Below are 19333 nucleotides of genomic sequence, written 5' to 3'. Positions count from 1 at the left end.
GATAGCTGACCTTGAAATGCTAAGAACCTGGCCACTGATAGCAAACACAAAATAAAGGATGGTGTGGTAACAAATACTTTGTAAAAGCTTATTTCACCTCCCATATGCCCTCCCTACAGAACAGAATGAATTACAAATGTAGAAACAGAGGGGAAAGTTTTCTTTCTTTTTTGCAAACTGTCTTCATACAACTTGAATGATGAGAGTTAACAAACCATGACCTAACAAGGAAGACAGAGAGAATTTAGTTAAGATGATGAACAGTGTGCATTTGGTTTAAGACAAGAACTATCAGACTGAAAATGAAGCATAAGACATTTACATAAGCAGTTAGGAAATGCTAAGTTGAAGGGTGCTCATGACGGAACAGAGAAGTTACTAGCTGGTTTCTAGCTTAGAGTTGAGGGTGCAGTTTTAATCTCATGCGATACTCCCACCCAAGAAGCCCACCCCAAACTGAAAGCTTTGAAGCGTCAGGCTAGAACTAGAGGATGAAAACTACTAACAGATGAAAAAGTAAACCATGTCTGAACAGAACCAAACTGGCATTTTGCACATGGAGAAACTTGGAGAAATGTTATGAATTACTGTCACTCATGAGCTGGAGGAGTATGGGCTGGAAGAGCTCATCTAAATGGCTCTGCTGACAGAGAATTAATTGATTAGTTTCCTTTCAGTCCACTTTTTCTCTAATATGGACTTAGCCAAGATATCATCACTATGCAGAAATTATGGCTTGCCAAGGAAAAAGAGGCATTTTTTAAAATAAAAGAAAGGACCAAAGACCTGTTTCAGTAACAGCTGAAATTGCAGGGAAGGCCTTGGCCAGGGTAAGCAAAATTGCTGAGGTGCTCCCCTCCAATCTTCCATCCCATTCTGGAAGGGAGATATCATGGTGAGAAGACGTGGAAAGATATGCTGTAGGGAATCCACACACAAACAAGGCTGCTTATGGTCCTGGTCTTCCCTTCATAGCTTTCCACTCCAGGTACATCTTGGGTAACACTTGCTTTCTGGGCATACCTCAGGTTTCTAGCAAAAGATGTAGTGGTGCTGATCATTGCTTGCATCTGAAAGAACTTGAGATCAAAATAAAGAGATATTTCTCTCTTATGTAGATGTCTGAACTAGCTTGATCTTCAATAAAATCATTGGATGGGGACACAAACTTCTTCTACAGACACAACTCAGGCACTTTCTGCCAAGGCAGAAAGGTGAAAGAGGTAAGTGCCTACCAGCTGTCAGTGATGTGTTATCCTTGGTCACAGAAGCACAGAAAATTCGGTTTTAGTATATCCAAATGGATGTAAGACAAATAGATGTGATCATTTCATGCACCACTTGGGACTGTGCAAGATCAAGGTTCTCTTCATTCCTAGCTTTACAAGCAGAAAGCATATGGGGTGCTTGTGGCAACATCACAAGCAGCTGAGCTCATGGTAGTTTCTTCAAGGTGATGTAAGATGTCATTAAGCCCAAGTCTATTGCACAATGATGGCCAACCTCACAAACATACTTATTTTAGTGCCAAGAAGTTGTCTAAGTGAAGCTTGCACACTTTTCACACGATTAAGACACAGAAATTAACAACATGATGCACGAGGTCCACACAACTTCTCTGATGCTTTGATAATCATGCTCAGTGGGAGGGTCATCTGCTAAGCTGAGGTGAAGGAGTCACTTGTAATAGAAGGCACAAACATCTCTGTCATCACTGCTGTCTGGGATAATTACCATGACCTTCAGGAAAACAGTCATGGTAGATAAAGTCAACATTGTTTGTCACATATAGATAAAATATAGATAAAATATATGCCAGATTTCCTTTAGTTATAGTCTGAGAATCAAGAAGGTAAAGAAAACTCATTCATGGCAGCTGCATGGCTATTTGGACAACTCACGAGCAGTTAAAGGAGTACTCTTTAAACTGTGTGGCCACTATGACTGTCAGATATCTTTCCTTGGGAAAATACGCTTTTGCTGTTCTGTGATGGCATCTCCCTGTCTGGGAGAACAACTTTGTGGTAATTCTCAAAGGGCTGGTAGGGCTCAGAGCATGCTCTTGGAGACAACCCCTATTGGATAAGGAATGCTGTCTCAAAGAAAGTGGATGTTGTAGGACTTTATTCCATCAACAGGGAAGAAAGACCACCAGAACTATTTGAAGATCAAGGAAAAATAACTGTCTTCCTTAGAAAGAAAAAGGCCAATGCCAGGTATGGTAAACTGTCAGCTTGAGGGCAGCTGATGAAGCCACTGATCAGGAGCCAACAAAAGAAGACATCAGAAGAAAACTGCACAGAGTAGAAGAGTAATACATGATTGTGAAAATGTGTCAGAGGGGAGGCACTTTTTTCCCCATTTGAGACACTTCTGATCAGTCACGAGGTAGATCGGGAGCTGGAGACAGCGGAATCATTGTTGCCTGTTGGCTTAGGCCTGACAGCACAGCCTCAAAAAGCGAAATCCTTTAGCTAAATTCCTCAATAAATCAAGAGCTTGGGGCCAAAACTTACATGACTCCATACTGATGGATGGCATTGAATCAAAAGGACACTTCTAACTACTGCTTGCTTCCTCACAGTACAACTGGCTCATACAACAGATTCAGGTCACTTGGCCAACTTCTAGAAAGAGAGCTCAGGTATATTTCACCACAAAACAGGGTTATAATGAGAAACTCATCCAGAACATCGCTCTGGTGACAAAGGCCGTTGGAAGCAAAACTGGGTGGGAGTGTATTTTCCTTCTGCTACACAGGGAAGATGATTTCTTCTGTCAGATTGTGTTCTCCCTCTGTACCTCAAAATCATTTCCTCCTCCAGCATTTACTGTCCTATTATTTTGGGAGTGGGAAAGGGGAGAGGAAGCAAATGTCATGCCTTCATTGATACTTACCTTTAACAAAAACATAAAAAGATGTGACAACACTCCCTTTGCTTTTGCATATGTATCTGCCTGTGTCTCTGACTGTTGCATTTTTGATGTACCACTCTTTCGCATTGGAACTTCTTGCTTTTGCTGATGGGTCTGAGTTCTGGAAATTCCAAGTCACATGTCCATCCTCATTGCAACGCAACGTTAAGTCCTCCCCTTTATTCACAACCCGTGAAGATTCTTCATGGAGCACTGAACCAACTGAAAAAAAAAAAAAAAAAAGAAGGCGGCACAAAATACAGTGCCTGTCAATACAACACTCTCTTTTTCTTCTGCAGCAAAACTGTTATTTAGTTGTATATATGTGGCTAATATTTAGAGAGTTGTTTTTTGAAAATACTTAGCTGTAATGGCACTGTGAAATTCTACAGGCACCTTTTAGCTTTTAAGACCTTCAGCACACAGAGCAAATAACCACTGCAGATGATAATGGGCCTTTAAAAAAAAAACATTTGAAACTAGTGTCAGATGCACCAGTTTCTGCAATGGTTTGGCTTTTGAATGGGAACAGACCCAAGCTATTTAAAAATTAAATTCAAGAACATATGAGCCTGATTCTACATGGCAGCACTTTTAATCACTCTTTGTCATTTACTCAGTGTGTTGCCAAGAAGTAAAGTTTCCTTGCTCAATAGTTATCTTTAACTGCTCTCTCATGTACTCAGAAGCTCCACTCCACTTGTACTTTTAGATTAGAAGTGCCCAGTTTAATGAAGACATTAGTACATGCTTTCCATACTTATTTCTTTAGCTGAACTGCTAATCCACCATTTATTACCTCCAAGAAAATGTCATGCAAAATATTCTCCAAGCTTTCATCCCAACACTACCACGTTAGTTTCACTGAGGCACAATCTCCCTGTCTCCAAAGCTGCTCTAAATGACCACTTAGCTTCTTTTTCCCTGAACATACCAAAACACAACTTCTTAAAAGTCCTCAGAAAACAGAGCCATGTAAAATTAGCAGCTTCAATTCACAATTCCCAACCACTTCTCAACTTACACTGCGTACCTGGAGAGAGAAGCACATTCAGGCTTCTCTGACTCCACTGTTGAGATAGATCAAGCAAGAGGTTGCTGAGTTAGCATACCTATGATGTGAAAATCTGAGTGAATCTACAAAATGGAGTTTACAGCTGAAAATCCAGGTAAATTCTTAGTACTATGGACATAGTTGAACATCAGAAGAACATATGTAAATACCGAGGTGGTCTTGCAAGAGTAAACCCTTCCCCTTCCAGAGCAGCTCTTTAGTCCTACAAGTAATCCTTAGTTTACAATAACAGTGCTGTCAGCTAATGTCCCTCTCACATGAAGCACAGTTGTACAAGATGGTACAACATCCATATGCAGTACCAGAGTCATGCCACTGAAAATACTACTTGCATTTAAAAACACACTCTGCAGCTCTGTTCAGAGGCTGAATTTCCCTACCCAGAGATAACAACAGACGTTTAAGCAAAACAATTGGATAATTAGTAGATGAAGTTGTATACTCCAGACTTAATTCACTCATCTCACAGCTTTAGTCGTTATTAAGGTATACACTGGATTAAGACCAGGTCAGGTAACGGCTCCTCTTCTGACAAATCCACCACAGATCAGGAAGCAGAGGACAGTCAGACCACCTGCAGAGCCTAATTACACTGTTTGTGGTCTGGCTTTCGGAGACAGGCCTTGTTCTCTCCCCGTTTCCCTCGGATTAAAATTTATTTATCATTGCTAAACCCAAAAGGCTGTCATTTTTTGCACCATCAGAAATGTTCCACATGAGGTCTGTGAACTCTGCATATTTGATTCCATGACTCAATGCATAAACAAGCATCTTACAAATAATAATTGCCAGAAAAAGGCAGAAAAAAACCCAGTTTTAATTTCAAATGTGATTCCTCAAATGCAGGTGTGATACAGCAGGTCAAACAAAGAGAGTGAAAATCCAGGGTCTGAGGAATGTAGGTACCAGGCAGCAGTGGCTCAGCAGGCAGGAGCTGGACAAACCTTTTGCCCTGGTGATAGAGGTGCCTGACAGCAAGGGTAGAGGCAAGGAGACCAGATCAGAACCAGCAACTTTTGGTACCTCAGAAAATTGATGGCAGAGACCTCTGAGAAGGTCTCGTGACAGAGCATGCAGGTCTTTAATGAGGATGTCTCTGGAAGACTTCTCTGCTGCTTCCCACAGACCGCAGGGTAATTCAAGTGACAAATGACGCTGCAAACAGCAACGCGTCCCCTCATCGGGCCACAGGGCATCCCTCCTTCCCCAGCACTGGAGGAAATGGTGGTGGTGGTGGCCTGCCCTCAGCTCCTAACACCTGGCACAAAACAGGCACCGGGAGGAAGCACCACAGCCCGCTGGAGACACTCTCCTTCCAAGGGGAAAAACCCAACGGGACACCTCGGCTGCGTGACCCGGAGTGCCCTTGCAGCCAGCAGGAACTCCTGGTGCGCCACCCGTGGGTGTGCAGGGGCAGGGGATGCTCCCTGCCCACACCCTGCTTGATGCCAGCCTTGGCTTCGCTCCAGCGGCGGAGAGGGCTGCCTGCCTTCAGAGAGCCCCACAGCCACGCGGAGAACACGCTCATTCACCTGCCCCTGAGGAAACACCGAGCCACCCTGGCTTGCTAAACTGCTCCTGCCACCTCTCTCCTGGGTGTTTATACGGCACATCAGTGACACACAGGGTAACTGTAAGCTCCAAACTGCTCCGACAACCAGCCTGTCACGCACCACACAGACAGGCACTGGGCTTCTCTTCCTTCCCAGACCCACTTAAACCGTTCAACCCTAGGGCATGAGGGTGGGTGAAGGTCAAAGGCAGGGCATCATCAAGAGCTCTGCAGAGGAGAAGGACACACTGGAGGCAGCAGTGCTTAATGTCATAACAGACCTACTAAATGAGTGCAGATCTGTCAAAACATACAGGTTGCTGTGATGTGTGCAAATGCTGATGGGTGCTGCAGCAACAAACCCTTCCCCTTGAGAAGATTGGCTCTTTAGTCCTACAGATAGCCATCATCCCATGCCCCTCTAATGCATAGCACAGTATTACACCGTTGGACTGGATGTGTAAAAGCCATGCCTGAGCTGGGATGGGGGGAACATTTCTCGAAAACTAACACCACTTGGATGCAAAAATACACTCTGTGTCTTCATTCAGAGGCTGAATTTTCATGTGTGCACAGATAACAACAGACATTCAAGCAAAACAATCAGATAATTAGTTGGGATGAGGATATATACTCCAGACTTAATTCACTCATCTCACAGCTTTAGTTGTTCTTAAAGTATATACTGGATTAAGACCTTCTCCTCTTCCTGACAAATCCACCAATGAGTGGAAAGCAAAGGACAGTCAGACCACCTGCAGAGTCTAATTACTCGGTTGTGGTCTGTGTTTTGGAGGGAGCCCTTGCATCTCCCCCAGCTGAAGATTTATTTTTCAGTGCTAAACCAAAAAGGCAGTTCAGTAGCACCTGTTTTTCCAGTACCACCAGAAATTTTCCACGAGGTCCACTAATCCTCTACATAAACTCACATGACAGAACATATAAACAAGCATCCCAGAAAAACTATTTTCCAGAAAGATTAAGAAAAATGTAATTTCATATTTCTATGCAACATCTGTGAGTTTTACCCACTGATTCCCCTAGCACCCATCCTACCCATTCAAGTTAAGAGTGCAAAATTTTGCAACCCTTTCGATCAGGACTATCTAGCAAGTTGGCAAGTTTTTAAAGGTGGTAAACAACACAGCAGAGTATGACTACACCCAGAGGCACAAGAAACAGATTACGCACCAGAGCTGGGGAAAGAAAGGCGAAGAGGGAACAAGCACATTGTGGCACTCTACAACAAAAGCCACGATATTTCAGTTGAAACTATGACTCATATTTCGAGACAATCTTGCTATGGTTCCTTTTACACAGCATAGAAATTCTCAGCACAATTTACAAATTAAATTAATATCTCGTGAAACCAATTCCCACAATGTTTTTTTGTTGCCTTCTGAAAATAATGTATCTTCAAGAAAAGCATGGTAGTGCAAGGACAACAGATTGTCAATGCAAGGACCATCAGATGTGCTTGATATTATGCAGCTAAATAATGCCTAGCTTTTTTAAAGAACTGAAACAGTGCTTAGAAAGATGGAAATGATTTGTGTCTTCTTTTTAGAGGAATAATTATCAGAAATCTGAGAGTTTAACCAACAACTTGTAATCCATTGCACTAATCCCTACAGCATGTGTCCATCTGCTATCTCTTGATCTTTCCTCAGACTGCAACGCCTCACATCCACGACTGCTCTATTTGTACCACACATGAGGCATGACAGGGCTCTTCCAGGCCCACTGTTGCTCTTGTGCACTCCAGTAACACGAATCATAAGCATGCAATCTTATGGAACTGACACTAATAATATAAGAATCAGGTGTGTTGGCAAGATACACACCAGGGATGGTAAGACATCTTCACGTGCCCAACCCCACAGGAGACAGTGTCTGCTGTCACCTCCCAGGGCTCCACATTCACCCCAGGCAGGACCACAACTTTACTAGTCACCAGCTGGACTGTAAACTCTCGTGCCCCTACCCTCTCTCAACCTCCTTACACCTTGGAAAAGGAGGTGGACCACTACCTTAATATTCAGCTAAGTGTCCCCACCTTAGTGAAGCCCACCTGACCACAGGGATCCCACAGGAAAAGGGGAAGAGAGGAAACCCATCCTGTGTCCTTGTGGCTGCTGTGGGTTAGGGGGAGCAGATGATCCCACTATTGGTCACAGGCTGTGGATCCTACTGCAAAACAACCAATGCTCTCCATACACTGCATAGCCAGAGTACCACACTGGGGTTCTGGACGACCTTCTAGAGTTGTCCTCAAGGGCAACTAGCAGGTATGCAAACAAAGTATGTTGATAATGGCAAACATATAATAATTAATAATGCAAAAAACCTCCCCAAAAATAAATTGCAAAGGTCAGACTTGGACAGCCCGAGACCCATCTTGGATTCCCACAGCTGACGAGTCACTTTCACTACCCTAGCTACCCCTTGTAGTATAATAAAATTCAGTTAAAAACTTGTGAATGAGGATGTGTAACTGAAAAAAGAAGCAGAATATATGAATATATTACAAGCAGCTTCCTAAGCCCTAAAAATGAAGGAAGAGGGTGGAAAGAGGGGGAGTAAAGCAGTTGTGACTTCTGCATGCAGAAGGAACATCTGGAAAACCAGGCTGGAGGAATTAGAAAATGAAACAGCTCTAGATAATACTGATAGGAAATGCAGGTCAAATTGCAGGGATATGATTAAGTACAGCAGAATGTTCCTGTAACAATTAAGGCATGTGCAAACAAAAAAAGCTTTGGCTAAGGAGTGCACCATCCTGGGGGAAAAATATGGTTTATGCTGGAGCTTTTCAGCCTCAGCCCCAACACTGCTGTAGCATGGAAAAACACATCAGGTGCAAGTCCGCATCACCCTCACAAGCAACTGGAAACCATCTCCAGCTGCCAAGCAAACAAAGGATGTGGGACTGCCATGGAATAAGATGAAGAATCAAGCACTATGGATTTTATTCCCAGCTCTGCCACACATTTCCTGCATAACCTTAGGCCAACAGGTTAGTCCCTCTGTGGCTGTTTCCTCCTACAGCTCTTATCTAAACGTTAAAAGGAACAAGAAGTTTGTGGCAGCTCTGTAAGACAACAGATCACTTTCAGAGATGCAGAACAAAACAAAACAGTGCCTTATCCCATCCCCTTCCACATTAACCTTCTCCCAAACATCTCCCAAGACAGGGGTGCAGCATGACTTCACAGCACAGCCATCACCTGCTCAAATCCAGTACCAGCCTTTCCGCCAAGCTCAGGGGACTTGTAGCAACCTGCCAGCAGGTCCATTGCTACCCAGCAAGAGTAAATCCCTCTCCCAGAGCTAGGACCCACTGCTAGGGCATGGTAGGCTCTTCTGAGCTTCTGCCTCTTCCTCTTGTGGTTGTCTATAATCTTCAGTTATCAACAGTCCCCATGTAAACTGTACAAACACTGCACAACGAAAACAATGACCTGACCATGACCTGATCGTGACCATGATTTCTAAACCAGTTAACATTTTACTATGACAAATGCACTGGGGAGCAAAACTTCAAGGGACAAAACGTCCACGACTTTTGTGTAAGATTGTGGTGACTGGATACAACTAGAGAGACTGCTTTCTCTTCAGTGCCTCTTCATTCTGGGCACTGGGTTTATTTCCAAGGCTATCACACAAACCTCACTCACCACATTTTTCTGTTTCTCATCTACAACAACACGAGAGAGTAGAAACAAGAGATATGCTTTATCAGTTAAAGTAGCAGCACTGTTGTAAATGCAATGGTCTGAGGATATCAGCATGACATGGCTTGCAGGGAGGTAGTAGTATCCTCTTACAGCATACCCAGCCATGCTGGAAAAATTAATGTGTTGTCAGGCACACAAGTCTCTGGCAGGTGTGAAGGAAAAGCAGAAGCAAAAATGTCTCTTTTACACGAGTTTAGAAGTCCTAGCCAGAGGCCTGCCAGGTCTTCTTTAGAGTATTAGTTGGTTTAATTGAAGAGTATCACCTTTCCAACTCTGCCTGTCTCTTCTTTGTTAAAGCCACTATGATACTTGGCATATGCCCTGATGGAGATGGATTTAAGACCTTTTCAATTATATTTTCTTTGTCCTACCACTTCATGCACCAAGGAAACAACTAAAATGTAAAACTCACATGTTAATCACACTGAAATTACTTTAATTTTCTCTGATGTATAAAATCTCACAGATTTTTCAGAGAAGAGATAGTATCATATGCTTACTTGTTTTGTTCCACTTCACTAAACAGATATTCTCCCTTATGGTTGATGAAAAGTTAAGCAATGGCAAATGTCAATTTTAAGTGATTTGATCTGAAAGCTACATCAGGTCCCATTTCAGCTAGGCAGTGGGGAAAAAGAAGGCTAGAAGTATAACCTCTTACTTTGCAACGGAAATCATCCACATCAATGCTTATGCTAGTGTCTCCCTCAAAGACACAGACCAAAAAAAAACACCAAAAATGTAATCGTCCCCTCTAAGTGTCATGGTCTCTCAGCATATATGAATATACGAATCCCACAAATCCTTGCTGAGAGAAATGCTGACCAGCTCCTCTACCCAAAATTCTTGGAGACTGAAAAATACTTAACTGTCACCAGGCATGTATTACAGGGTCTAGCCTGATTAAGCTTCCCTGCAGAACTAAGTGGTTTGTCTCTAACCCACTAACAGAGTCAGTGCTGTCTGCTAACCACAGACCCTTCCATGCTCTGTGTTTCCCAAGAAGAAATGCAGATCTCCTGTGCTTGTGCTTGCTCTGAAGTTTTGGATCCTCCAAGGCTGTACTTTACTAAACAGAAAACCACGGGAGAGGATTAGTGGGGGCTCTGACATTTACCCAGCTGCATGAGGGCAACCACTGGCTTCTCACCCAGCCTTGCCACCCTGTAGACCCTTCACCCTGAACGGGAAGGGAGCAGAGGAAGGGCACTATGGAGGGCAGAAGGCAGGAGCTCACCAGCCCAGGACTGAAAGGCTCAGACAGACTGACTCCATCTGCAGGCAGCAGAAAGCAGAAACAGGCATCCCCCAACACAAAGAGCAAGTGTGGAACCAGCCAGCTGATTCCCACTCATAGCAAACCCAAGAGAGGAAGTAGAAGGAGGCTGGAACAAAGGTTGCCTTTATCATCTGTAGAGGCATGAGTGTGGGGAACCACAGAGGCAGCTGGACCCTTGGCTCTAGCTGTGAGACACCCTGCCCCCCTTGTAGTGACACCCCATGGGAAGCTTTCAGCTCCACAGTCGGGATTACTCCTACACCAGCCTGCCTCACTAAACACCTCACACCCTGGGAGGGACCTCCACAGGACAACCAAAAGGCACGTGGGGCACACCCCCTGCAGAGAAAACAGCTCGGGCAACTGAGAAGACGCAGCTACACCTAAAGAGAGGTTATGTACCCCTCAGAACAAGATGTGGTTAATCAGAAAGGGCCAACACAGAGTAAGGTGGAAGTAAGACAAATCCAGCCAGCTGCCTAGCCCCTGCACATCCCACTCTCCAAGAGAGACATTTACAGGCTCTTCAGACAGGAGACGCAGGAGCACCTGGGCTGATCCCTGCTTGTGGGTGGAAGCCAGCAGCTCCTCCTGCAGAGGGTCCTGTCGCAGCAATTAGCAATGTAGCTAACGGTACTTTGTTTCCCTACTTCAGAAGCAGGCTTAGCAGAGCACACTCTGCACATGACCTCCAAAAGAAGCGCAAGAGAACCACCCTATAGGTGCAAGCACAACACCTTCCAGAGACAGAGTGGCACCTTCATCTTCCACCAGTTGCTTTGTTTTCCCTTACTGGGGTGAGACAACTCCAGCCATGCAAACAGGTCACTTTTCCTGCCTACCAAGCAACTTGCCCTTTCTGACTCGCATCCCTCATTCTGCTAGGACAGGTAATAGAGGCATTTGCCAAAGGCAGACGTGTTGCTGAATATAATTCTAGTTTAGCACATACTGAATGGTCACAGCAGGATCAAATGCCATGCTTCTTTCCACATCTTGGTACAATACCTTTCTAAAACCTCCTTCCCTGGGAAGTAGTGGCTTTGGGACTTTTTCTGTTGTTTGGGGGCTTTGGGGTTTGTTTTTTTGAGGAATCACCATGTGCATCATAGCAGTCTAGTCATTCATCTTGAACCACTATGAGCAACAACCTGTTCTAAGCAATTAATTAATTTTCTTACAGCATGTTGATGCACTATGGTCTCTTATACCTAAATTTCCCATCACAAAAGCCATCTACAGGCAATGTATTAATGAACAGAATCAAACCCAAAGCATGAATGACTTGTCAGGTTTTTTTTTGAAACCAGAATGGTCTAAGATTAAAACTACCTGCTAATTCTTATTCAAAGAGAAATACAGAGGACTGATAAAAATATAAGCGTATGTACACAAACTTAAGTAGGATTTGCAATAAAAAGAGCAACTGTGTGCCACAACATTTGTCAGCGTTGAGATTTATAGTTAGACTGATCCTTACTCCTACTGAATACTGCCTTCTTCCCTCTAATTTCCAAAATTACTTATTAACCAGCTGTTCCCACAGTTAGCTTTATCAGCTGTTAGATACATAAATAAACAAATTATAAAGTATAGAGAATAATTAGAAGGAATGAAAAAGCACACTAATGCACAGTGTATTCAAATTCAGCTGTCATTCATCCAGTCTGTTCCTTTAATGGTTTTTTTCTTCTCACTTCTCTCTGCTGACATTTACATTAAAAGGTGCAGTATCTTTCAACTTCCATTTTGAACGAATGTTCCTTGTAGCGAGCAACATAGGCTTGAAAGCGTGTTTGCTGAAATAGAGTGAAAAGGTAGCTTTAATGAAGAGAAATGAGAAAACTGGATAACAGTGAATCGTTTTGCAATCTGAATTAATGCCTATTTGGAAAATGCTCAACTGAGGAAGGAGATCTGAGACTTTTGGCAATGCATATTCTAATTACTTCAAGTCTTGGCAGTAATTTTATCAAATAGTAGCAATTTCATTAAAAGGTGCACTGGTAATCATCTACATAGGGCCTCCAGAGAGGAAAATATACCAATAATTCCATAATTATGTTATCATTGCTGTTATGATGGACCACATTAAATACCACAAAGAGCAGCACTGCTTTTTACATTCTCTAGATATTTAGTACAGTACTTTTTCCTAGAAGATTACAGCAATAAACAAGACTTCCAGATTAATAAACATGTCCACTAAATTTTGCAGAAAAGACACAGCTATCTTTTATGTCCATTTTACTTTGTATTCTTTTTTCCTTCACTGAAAGAACCGATGGATTCACCAGAAAAATGCAGGGTTTAGTAGTGGTAACTAAAGTATTTACATAGCTCTGTTACTGAAATACAAGTCATTGCTCATGTGTCATGCATCCATGTGGCACATGGATCTCTTTAAGAAGCAGGTTTTGGAGTATTTCCATATTTGTCCATACAAATTAACTCTGTCCATCCACTGATTTTTAATAAGCCTGCAATAAGTTAGATTTCCCTTGTCAAACTAGTGCACAAACTTCACTACTAAGATGATGCTAAAAAATAGGTGTGAAATTGTTGTTTTACAATGTCAAATCTAATAAACATATTTTTAATAGGGAGCCAGTATTAGAGAAGTATCTTTGCACATGCTTTCTGAAACTGTAACTACCTTCTTTACTTTGAGGGTGATGGAGCACTGGAACAGGCTGCCCAGAGATGTTATAGTTTCCTTCTCTGGTGACTTTGAAGTGTGCCTGGATGTGTTCCTGTGCAACCTAATCTATGAAAATCTGCTTTAGCAGAGGGATTGGATTAAGTGATCTCCAGAGATCCCTTCCAACCCCTATGATTCTGTGATTCTGGAGTGTTCATCAGCACATTCTTCAGAATCTCCTAAGGTGAACCAATCTTGCCTCAGGTAATCAAACTCACATCCAGAAAGATCTGTCACTATTGTTGTCTTGGAAATGTCTTGAGTACAGAGACTTGGACACATTTCTGACAATCCAGTTTCGTTTCCCCATTTTTCTAGCAAGGAGATACATAACTCACCTGTCAAACTTAATCTCCGATGTCAGCAGAAGTCCCACTTGCCTACAAATTGTACTTTATTTCCTAGTTTATTAATAAGCCCTAACACAAATTGCATATATATATAGTATATATTAAGTAGCTGCTTATTGCAAAAGTGGTCCTCCTTCCTACCCCAGGAGAGACACACAAGAGGGCATCATGCTGTGAGTGCAGCCCAAGTACCTGCCTAAGCAGGGAATCCCATTTCAGCATGGTTTCTGACAGTATCTAATCTATGGGAGGAGACCAGAAATACTGGGTTTACTTCTGCTCCTTCCATTTGACCTCTTCTGTTGTGCTGCATACCTCAAATCCTAGGTAGGATGATATTAGCATTACTGCAGACTCAGCAATTTTATGCATAATACCTGGAAGTCAGACGTGCTATGGAATAGGAAACTTCAACAGCTTGGATTACAATGAACACTACTGAGAGGAAGCTTTTATTTTGTTGAAGATAACATAATTTCTTTTCAAAGTTAAAAATTTATGCTCATCCAGGCATAGAAAGCATTTTCATGCCATATAAAATAGCAAACAAAGAGTTAGGCAGCAAAAGTAAAGAAGAGAATCAGGCAGTCCCTGAGCAGCAGAAAATTAATGCCTCAGTACTATGTCCTACTGTAGAAGAGCATCAAAGACATACAAACACACTTCAGGTAGAAATACCCTATTAAACTGCCTATTTTATTAATTTGCATGAAAAGTAAAAATGGAGCACATTTTCCCTCCAAAAAGCAAAAATATTCAACAGTAATTCTGAAAACACAGCAACGTAAATTTAAACTTAGGACTCCTTTAGTCATTAAAAAAAAAAATTAAAGGAAAAAAAAAATTATTCAAGCTGTACATTTGCTGCCAACATTTTAAAGATAATCAGACTACTGAACTGATGGAAGTCAGTTGCTGAGCACCTCTAGGCAGGTTGTGCCGCAGTGATAAACCAGCCTTTGGCATCTGCTGTTTCTAGCAGGTGCAAAGAAAATATTTCAGTTCATTCAGTAGAAGTCAATTAAGCAAGTAGTCCATTCAAAGAGAAGCTAAGGACCAAGAGTTGAAAAAAAAAAACCATGAATGTTTCTTTCCATTGCCATTCTAAGAATAAAAAGAGGATGAGATGCCTAGTTCTAAAATTTTTGCAGCACACTGATTAGAAACCACCAGTTTTGACTACAGATAGGCCTTTCAGACATTAATTCTTTATTTCAAAACATTTCTCAATGAGTTTTTCTTCTGAATTGGCTGGCTTCTATGTGCTGCTATTTATCTAACGGAAGAACATTTCAGAATTCTCATTTCCTTCATTGTAATCAATGCAAATCATCAGTAAAAAATCAATTATCTAATACAAGACATGTCAACACTTCCTATTTTCATACTAAAACATACACACGAAGAATCAGAATAAGTGTATATATAACAAGCTACATAATTGCTTAAATACAGGCACAGTGATTAATCAAAGTAAGTATAACATTAAGTGCAAAGGCTATATTTAATTAAAACTCTATCTCAATGGTAATAAAGGAGGTTAAACCTTTCTTTACAAAATGATTAAGTACAAATGCAAAACAGTTAAAATGAGGCTTACTGTTGGCTGATTTAAATCATGATTAAAATCAGATTTACAATGCTTTGAATCAAATTGAAGTACAAAGTACACGAGGAGGTAACTATTTTGTTAAACCTGGGAGCACTACATTTCTCATCTAGAATTAGACATCAATTTTGCACATCATATCTGGAGGAAATGCAAACAAGTTGGAGAGGGCTGAGAAGAAAAAGAGAAGGAGTAACAAAAGATGCACCAGAAGAATAGGCTGAAAAGGTTTATCATAGCAAAGTCAAATATGCTATTTTAATTGTCAATGTGCAAAATGTTATTATAAAGAGGATAGCGATCAGCAGCTCACGATATCCACCAGAGTAAGGAAAGAAAAAGGATGGAATTAAGCAACCATGAAGAGATTAGATTAGGTTAGGTATCAGGAAAAGCTTTTGACCTTTAACAACCAATTACGTACTAGAAAATATGGGTGGTAGACTCTGCACTACAAGTATACCTTCAAGCAGGTTAGACAAAAGTCCACCTGAGATGATCTGCTCTCTCTGACCCCATGGGAGACCAGGGGACAGACAAGATGACCTCTGCCACATCTTTTCCAGCCTTCCTCTTACAGTTCTGTGGGTGCTTCCTAAGACTGGCTGCGTCTCTTAGGAACCCAGCTGCAAGAGGCAGGTAAATGAGTGAGAAAGCAAAAAATGAACTTTCCAATCCTGAGGGCTACGGGCAAAACCTTCAGTCATTAACTCCTGAACAAAAAAAAAATCGGGGGAAAAAAAAAAAAAAAAAAAAAAGATTAAGATTGCCAAGTGCAAGCCTTTAACCTCATGATATCCTTTAGCAGAAGCCTGGTTAGTTCTGAATGGCCTAAGTTTGTGACTACCCAAATCATTTCTATTACACCGCTCATTGGGACCTCTTCTCCCTGCCCTGAAGCACAAAGCCTCTGAATGACAGGTTCTAAACAGTAAGTTTGATTTCCTTTTCCCATGTGGCTTTTGTACAAAGCCTTTCCTTAAGAAAAGTCCACTCCTTGTCATGAGGAGCACGTTCACCCAGCTGGAGTGGAGGAGCACTACTTAGCTTAAGACAGTTGCTGATGGGGAAAAAAAAGGAGATGAAGGACTAGCCTGGTATTTGCTAGGCTTCCGAAGAACCTGTAAGAGATGCATCTCTCTGACTTTCAAATTTCCCTGCCACGGCTTTCATCTGTTCTTAGCTTAATTCAGCCCATACATCCTCTTTATCACTTAGATTTACAACCGTCAGTGCCTCGCTGACCAGCAAATTCTTCTCCGTATCAGATATTTAATGATTATCTTACATGATTACGGACTCGGTTGTCAAGATGACATTTAAAATCATAGGCATTTAATGCTGTCAGCCTCCCAGTGACAAAACCCCCTGTAGCTGATAATGTTACTAAATGACACTTCATTTTAGTTAAAATTTTCAGGAATGATCCATATGGAGCAGCCGAGGAGTTGCAGAGCATGGTAGCAACATTAGAAATAGTTCTCTTATTTACATTCCTGTTGCTGTTAAAGATAACAAAACAAAAAGTCACACGTGCAGTACAAAAAATCTGTTGCAACATAAGAAAGATCACTAAAAATCCATTTAAATGTATATCTGAAAACCTATGTTTGCAGAATAAATCAATATAATCCCCAAGAGTAAATCCACTGAGAGATTAACATTTACTTTGCTTTCTAATTGGTATACCCTAGAAAACAGGAGTCGCAGTCTCCTTTCAAACACAGATGTTTACTCTCTCCTTATGCTTTTATCACTAACGGCAGCAATCTTGGCCAGTGGACAAACAATACACTTTCGGTTGCCATTAGGTTTGGCAACCAGCCAAGGAGACTGCTCACACGAGTAAAATTACATTCGTTTACGACTGTTTGCAGGATTCATTGTCAAAGAGGGTCTCTTCAGAGAAAGCCCCTCCAGTTTCCTAACAGTCATTGCAAAAGACAAGCACAATACTTCTGCAGCAAAATAATATGGAAGAACAATTTTAAGATTCCTTTTATGCCAAGTCTTAGTAAATTCTGTGTGCACTCTCTTCAGATTTTTTAAAATGAATGTCCAAAAGATGTAACACAGTGAAATCTGGATCACCACTTTCATTAGATGCCTTTACCATCAGCTCTCCTCTTTCACCCAAGGTTAAGATGAACACCTTAAGCTCTATTGAGGCTGAAGTGCCTCAATCGGAGTAGCTAAGTTTCCGCAGGACAGTAACAACTGCAAGTTGTTTCTTGGGCGGGAGAATATTCAGAAGGACATTCAGAAATCAAAAAAAAAGACAAAGTTTTATACTTAAAATGGGCAGGCACTTACAGTAATTTCAATGCATTAGGATATTAGACCTCATTTCCTCCAGCCATTCTCTGAACAGCTGAAAGACTTAAGGAAATGAGTCAAAATCCTGGAAGATGTTTGTACCAGATGAAAAAGAAAACAACATCTGTAAAATCATATGTCACATACATGGAGCAAGACAATGTGCAACCCTTGATCTCTGCAATGGCATTCATCTTCACGGGCAGGGAGAAAAAGCTGAAAAGTGGCTTAAACTTGAGCAATTACTGCCTGTCTTCTACAAGATGGCTATGAGATTAGATCAGTTGTCATGTATTGTAGATAAACATACACACTGTTGAAACTCCTAGGTGCTGTGTAGTTCCTGTTTCATCCAGAATCTGTTATTCCTTACCTTCAGAATACACCAGAGTACTGAAAGTTCAGGCTAGAAAGCAGCTGTCCTTTGCTCTACAAATGCCTAGTATTTGGTACTTCAGTTTGACAGCTCTACACATGACTCAAAACTCTTTCAAATAGCTTGCACCAACAACAAATTATAGTTCAGACAGAAATCCAAAGAATACAGAGGTATCATTAAAGTCTGTCACAACAGATCAGAGAGAGAAAAGGACAAGTTTCACGATGAGAAACTCCTACCCACTGGAACATGACTCAGATGTTCCTCCTAAAACCGGTCCTAGCTCGTGTTTACATGTGCTAAAGACATATCCTTTCCAATTCCACCTGTGTCCTAGTGCAACATGTCCCTTCTGGAGGTGACTCAGGATTCTTTGATCAATCCAAGCACCTGCAAAGAAGTGTTACTGCTTGGACAATCAACAGCAGGTTTCCGAGAGGGCTGAAGCTAAGTGGAAAGCCCACAGAGAGCCATTGCAGCCCAGCGATACTACAGCTGCAGTCATCTCTCAACGAGAGGCTCTCCCGTGCAGAATGAGCAGGCGGAAATGCCTCCAGTTTCTATGAATGGTGCTTAAACAGGATGCAAATGGGAGTCTTAATTCTTGCCAAATTTATCACATTCTTTATTATAAAGCCTGAAGAAAAATAATTTATGCACTTTCTGGCAGAGGGTTCCCGCTTGTAACAGAAGGAAATAGAGTTGAGTACCTTTGACATTTCCATTCAAGCTCCTGGCAGTGGCCTTGGGCCACACTTCTCTGCAGGAGAATCTGCACTATAGCAGGGGAGGGAGGAGAAGGAGAAGGACAGAGCAGAGATGGAAACGGAGGAGTAGGGAGGTCAGGATATTCAGATGGTTTGAGGGGGTCAAGGCAGCGACTGAGTGACAGCCATCAGAATCCTCATCAAGTTCAATCTTCCTCCTTCAAGCCTCCTCCCTTATGGCTGACAGGTAGCAAGAAGCATCATGAAAACAGACACTCTTCCCTTTGGGCACAGGGACAGCCTCCAATTACTCTGCAGCCTGAGTGAAAAGAAAAAAGACTGCATTGATGGATGCTTAAAGGAACCATGTCCAGTCTTCCATGACCACAGGATGGAAATGTCAAAGAGACTCTGGCAGAGTACTGGGGCATGGCTGGGGGACAGGACAAGCCTTGGGGGAGGACAAGAAAAGCACAGAGAAAAGATCATTCCAGAATATTGCATAAAATGAGGACTAGGCAATGTCCAAATCGAAGGAAAAGTGGAAGCATCTGTTAGGGTGAAAGAAAAACAAAAAAGTAGGAAGGGACTGTGGACAGAGGAGATGAATGGTTTACCCTCCAAGATGCTACATTAAGCTCTGTTTTCTACATCCTCCTTCCCTATTTGCAACCAAAGGAAGAAGCTCTTGATTAAAGGCCAAAGACAGACA

General features: G+C 41.9%; 1 protein-coding gene across 1 annotated transcript in view; it reads right to left on the bottom strand.

The window, feature by feature from the left end:
• The window catches only part of KIT (v-kit Hardy-Zuckerman 4 feline sarcoma viral oncogene homolog), a gene marked incomplete at its 5' end in the record, with an annotated part of 35179 nt that extends 32041 nt beyond the window's left edge, over positions 1-3138 (bottom strand). Inside the window, one exon of the mRNA XM_008935214.1 lies at positions 2899-3138. Coding sequence (XP_008933462.1) covers positions 2899-3138 — 240 coding nt within the window. The remainder of the gene's footprint in view (positions 1-2898) is intronic.
• Positions 3139-19333: the final 16195 nt, after the last annotated feature.

Source organism: Merops nubicus, unplaced genomic scaffold (genome assembly GCF_000691845.1).
Source record: "Merops nubicus isolate BGI_N331 unplaced genomic scaffold, ASM69184v1 scaffold3072, whole genome shotgun sequence".
Lineage (NCBI taxonomy): Eukaryota > Metazoa > Chordata > Aves > Coraciiformes > Meropidae > Merops > Merops nubicus.
Note: the sequence above shows the minus strand (reverse complement) of the source record. Positions and strands in the feature narration are given on the sequence as shown.